The 4,978-nt window shown below is 36.6% G+C and overlaps 1 protein-coding gene across 2 annotated transcripts; it reads right to left on the reverse strand.

The window, feature by feature from the left end:
• Nucleotides 1-518: 518 nt before the first annotated feature.
• LOC139867202 (probable acyl-activating enzyme 6) lies at nucleotides 519-3,172 on the reverse strand. 2 transcript variants are annotated; one of them, XM_071855536.1, is made up of 2 exons: nucleotides 2,701-3,172; nucleotides 519-1,835 (listed from the first exon to the last, which is right to left on the reverse strand). In XM_071855536.1, exons 1-2 carry the CDS (start codon nucleotides 3,170-3,172, stop codon nucleotides 634-636), a joined length of 1,674 nt encoding a protein of 557 aa, XP_071711637.1. In that variant the 3' UTR covers nucleotides 519-633. The 2 variants fall into 2 exon arrangements, with proteins under 2 accessions (XP_071711637.1, XP_071711636.1); XM_071855535.1 differs by having other exon boundaries at nucleotides 519-1,844.
• Between the last annotated feature and the right edge of the window lie 1,806 nt (nucleotides 3,173-4,978).

A 4,978-nucleotide genomic window follows, 5' to 3' on the forward strand; every position in this document is an offset into this window, starting at 1 on the left:
GTTTACATGCAAGCAAGTGGGCTCCTTTGACCTCATTATATTTTTTATTTTACAATAAAATACTACTAATATTGTATAGTACCTTATATATTTTTAATATTAGTAGTTTTTATGGTAGTAACTAGTAATTTTTTAGAAATTTTTTATTTTACAAAGTACCATTTCAATTATATAAGAATCCAATAAGTTTTGATCCTAGAATCGTTTAAAATGATATGATGACGAAATAGCTCATTTATCTCTTATTTGGCTCTAAGATGGTAGCATGCATATGTCATCTTCATTGCTGCAATTTGTCTGTAAATTCATTTATGATTCAGATATAAATATAAATACTTCATATTGTTCATCATGGAGTTCTTATGTTATTAACTTACTTATTGGGTTCTGTAGTTAAAGTTATCACAACTTTGGGCATCATATCAACGTAATCAACAAAGCGATTTTTGCACTGAACCCACTTTAAAATCAAAGATATAAAAGATTAATCTACTAAAATTCACTGTTAAACTCACAAATTTAATTTGTAATTTTGTAATACATAATAACATGTCTACCAAAATGCAAATAAACAAAATAAACCTCACACATATTCCTTAAAATCAAGTAACCAAACACATTCCAAATCAAACCTTACATTCTACTCCTCTCCTTTGGTAAAGACATAGCCTTTGCTACATCTCTCAGCCTATATTTCTTAATTTTTCCGGTGGCCGTTTTTGGTAGCTCATCCATAAACACCACCGTCTTCGGTACCATATAATGCGGTAATCTGCCACGACAAAATGTCATTATGTCCTCCGAATTTGCCTTTCCCATTAAGCTCACAAATGCACAGGGCGTTTCGCCCCAAAACTTATCAGGCATAGCCACAACTGCAGCCTCATGCACCACCGGATTTGAGTACAACACCGATTCCACTTCCACACTACTCACATTTTCACCCCCGGTTATAATCACGTCTTTTGATCGGTCCTTAATTTCTAGATACCCGTCGGTGTGTATTACCCCGACGTCCCCTGTATATAACCACCCATCTTCTCTCATACACTTGGCGGTTGCATATGGGTCCTTTAAATAACCTAACATTAAACACGCTCCTTTTAGGACAATTTCACCCTGAGTCAACCCATCGCGTTTCACGCTGAGTCCTGACTCAGGGTCTATAACGTTGACTTCAGTCAATCCTAAAGTTCTGACACCTTGTCTTGATTTTAAACAAGCCTTGTCTTCAACTGGTAACTGGTCCCATTTCTCTTTCCAAGCACACGAAACTACAACCCCCGCCACCTCAGTCATACCAAACCCGTGACTAATATTAAACCCCAAGGACTCTGTTCGAAGGACAACGGCGGCTGGCGGTGGAGCTCCGCCAGTCAAGAAATTAACTGATTTTTTCAACGGTTTTGCATCTGGCGAGTTTGCTATCATGTTAAGAACAACGGGTGCGCCACACATATGGGTGACATTGTGGCGGTCCACGGCGGAGAAGATGTCATCCGCAGTGAACTTGTGGAGGCAAATGTTGGTGCCACCAACGGCCGCCATTCCCCAAGTGAAACTCCACCCATTGGAATGAAACATTGGTAGGGTCCACAAATAAACCGGTTTCTTTGGTACGGACCAATCGATTAAGGAATCAACAGTTACAATAAAAATTGCACGGTGTGAATGTACAACACCTTTAGGAGACGACGTCGTTCCAGAAGTGTAGTTTAAAGTGATTGGATCCCATTCATGTACTGGCCGTACCCAATTAAAATTTGAGTCCCCTTTTTTCACTAATTCTTCGTACGTTGTAAGGAAATCAACGTCATTCATCAATGGTTGACGAGCTTCAGTATCTGTAGTACAACAATTAATATTAGTCCCAGCACTTCACAATTTTTTGGTTACACTTTTTCATCCTTTATATATATGCGTAATTGCCAAAAACTTACTCCTTCCATGTCAATTTTATTAAACACATTTCGTTTAAAAATGTTATTATTAGTAAAAAAGAACTTTTGACACGATTAAAATTTGAGTCTCCTATCACTTTACGTTTTTTATAAATTAAAATTTACTTTTTTACTTTTTATCTAATTTGTCTTACATGAATTTTTGTCTTACATGCATAATTGAATATAAAAAAACTTTACTTAATTATTATAATTATAATTATAATTTATTTATAAAAGTGAATAACAAAATAATGTAATAGTAGACATTAAAATATGGAGAGAGAGAGTGATAATTTATTAAAACTTGTGAGATATTTCTCCTCTAAAACTGTAGATCAAGCCTATACCTGGTATACGGGTCAAGTTTGGTCGATTTGAATAACGGGTTACAACAGTTTTGAGTTGAAATGGGTTATGGGTAAAAGGAATCAAATTTTTAAACTGGCCTAATATACCAAAAGTTTACAAAGAAATAAAAACATGGGTCATGATATTTGCACTCAGCTATTTGCTAGTACAATTTAACAGGTTTATTCAGTTTTGGCTAAACCATGCACATTCCTCTACTAAAGGTTAAAAAAGACTCATTCCTCCATCTTCGATTCTTAGATCAATCAAGTCAAGTACTATTTTAAAAATCATATTTCAAGTTGGCTAAAGTCAGTGGAAATTTGTTTATTTATATAGTTCCATTGTAAAAAGTTGAAAAAATAAAAACGAAAATCGTCAAGTACTAATTAGGTTATGATCGACGCACCTGTTAACTTCTCATTGGCAGCATAATCCACATCATCCCTAATAAGAACTATCATCGGGCGTTGTATTCCAGGCGGGAACCTTAAAACAGCCTCTTGTGCAATAGCTCGAAGATGAGTATCAACCACAAGCATTTTAGCCTCAGAGTGACGAAGCATAACCGAAACTGTTCTTGCATCAAGCCTTGTATTAACATTATTAAGAACAGCACCAGACATTGGTACAGCAAATTGTAGCTCGTACATAGCAGGAACATTAAACGCTAAAACGGACACAACATCACCTCTACGAATTCCCATTTTGACAAGGGACGATGCGACTTGAAGGCATCGACAGTTGGTTTGTGTCCAAGTGAAAATGGTGTTATTGTAGATGATCGAAGTACAATCGCCATAAACGATAGCAGCTCGTTCTAAAAAGGTGAGAGGTGTAAGTGGGCAAGAGTTTGCAGATGTGGGCTTCAGTTGATCCATGTTTGTTGTACAGGTACAGTTTATGTGCGTTGCCAAAAGATGATCAGATTGCTGTAAATGTTGCAACTAATAAAAAAAGTACTTATTCACATTTATGGGTTCTGCCCCCTGATGAATTATTGTGTTACTATGTAGCTAGCTATCCACCTTTATTTCATTTATTATGGAAATCTATTATATAGAGGTGGCAGAACATGAAAGTTGGAATAGTGGAGCGGTAGGTTATAAATTATACGGAGTAACAACTTTATTTCGAGACTACGTATTCTTGGTGGACCATGAATGAAGCTCACACCTTTGGCAGAATATCATGTTTTTTTCTTTCATGTCTCAAATATCTAAAACGAAAAATGTGGTTTGAGAATTTATATATGTCAAAAATACCGTATATTTTGACGTCTCTCATATTATTTGTAGAATCGCTATAGTGCAACCAGAGGCGCGGGAAAGACATATGATGCGTATGGATGTTTTGTCACCTTCAACTATTCAAATATGTCTATTATAGTGTATTCAAAATTGTAAATTAAACCAACGAGCAGTAGCTCAGTTGGTACCCGTTGCTAATGATCCCTGAGCCCACAGGAATATGCCCTAATGCAATAAATGGGTGCAGGTTCGATTCTTCAGCCTGCAAGTTCCTTGTGGGTATTAGGGGGAGGTATTTTACAAGGCATACTTAGCCCTTACGGGGTAGGCGGTATGGGTGCCAAAGGCACACGGGGTCAGTGTTTCTCCGCCAGTCCAAACCTTTTGCAAAAATTGTAAATTAAAAGACATCTCCTAATTATAAATTCTAACATCCCTAATTTCTATATTGATATTTATTTTTCGGAAAATGACACTCTTGTCCGTAAATTTTAGGTTCGTCTCTGAGTGCAAAAACATGTCTAACATATAAGCTCATTGAATTCCATAGTATATTCTAAAAACAATCGGTGATGGAGGGAGTAACTCATAAGCTTAAATGTAGACGTTATTTCTTTTTAACTCTGACTACAGAGTAGATAAAAGCACTTATTGTGGCGAGTAAAATCTTCGCAACAACCTTTTCTCGTCGTAAATACTTATTGCGGCGAAATGTTGTTACAAATGACCCGTCTCCATAGGTTTGCCATTTTAAGTCTTTTGCTACGAACAGTGTGGCAAACAAAGGTAGGACTCGCACTTTTATTTATTAAAAGAAAAATGAAAACAAATTACCTTTACTATCCTTTTTGCAGCTTTGCCCAAATAAATGATCCAAATGTTTACCAAAATATTTTGGTTGTTTTTTAGGCGTTGAGTTTATGCAACGACCACCATCACCAATAAGGAACCTAGAATATTTTGTGATTTGCTGGAATTGTTCTTTTGCGTTGCGTTAAGGTGACAAACGCCGCCACAAAAAGTATATGAAAAGAAATTTAAAAATTTGAGGTGACACCTCGACAAAGTCGAATCGCAATTGCCCTGCTGTTAAAAGAGGCGAAAATTTTGTCATTTAGCATTACTTGTTGTGGCAATATTTGAGCGCCGCAAAACGTTCGTGGCCCGTTCTCCCTTTTGTAGTAGTGTTTCGATGTGGGACAAGATTACGCAACATATTTCTCATCTCCTAGCTATGAATCGATCCATACTTTGGATGTACGCATGTGTTATTTTCTTTTAATGGCGAAACTACTCGAAAGGCTGTGTGGGTCAGTCCACTGACCCCCTTGTTTGAATTTTTTTAGTAATGTACCCTTTAAATTGCATAGGACACCAGCAAATGTAAGTATGGACTCCATATATCAGAACCGGTAATTGGGCCATGTAATGTGTGCA

Source organism: Rutidosis leptorrhynchoides, chromosome 9 (genome assembly GCF_046630445.1).
Source record: "Rutidosis leptorrhynchoides isolate AG116_Rl617_1_P2 chromosome 9, CSIRO_AGI_Rlap_v1, whole genome shotgun sequence".
Taxonomy (NCBI): domain Eukaryota; kingdom Viridiplantae; phylum Streptophyta; class Magnoliopsida; order Asterales; family Asteraceae; genus Rutidosis; species Rutidosis leptorrhynchoides.

Coding starts and splice junctions, on each gene's coding strand:
- LOC139867202 (XM_071855535.1), bottom strand. CDS start 3,172: ATGGATCAACTGAAGCCCACATCTGCAAACTCTTGCCCACTTACACCT. Junction 1,845..2,700: donor TGCCAATGAGAAGTTAACAG/GTGCGTCGATCA, acceptor GTTGTACTACAG/ATACTGAAGCTCGTCAACCA.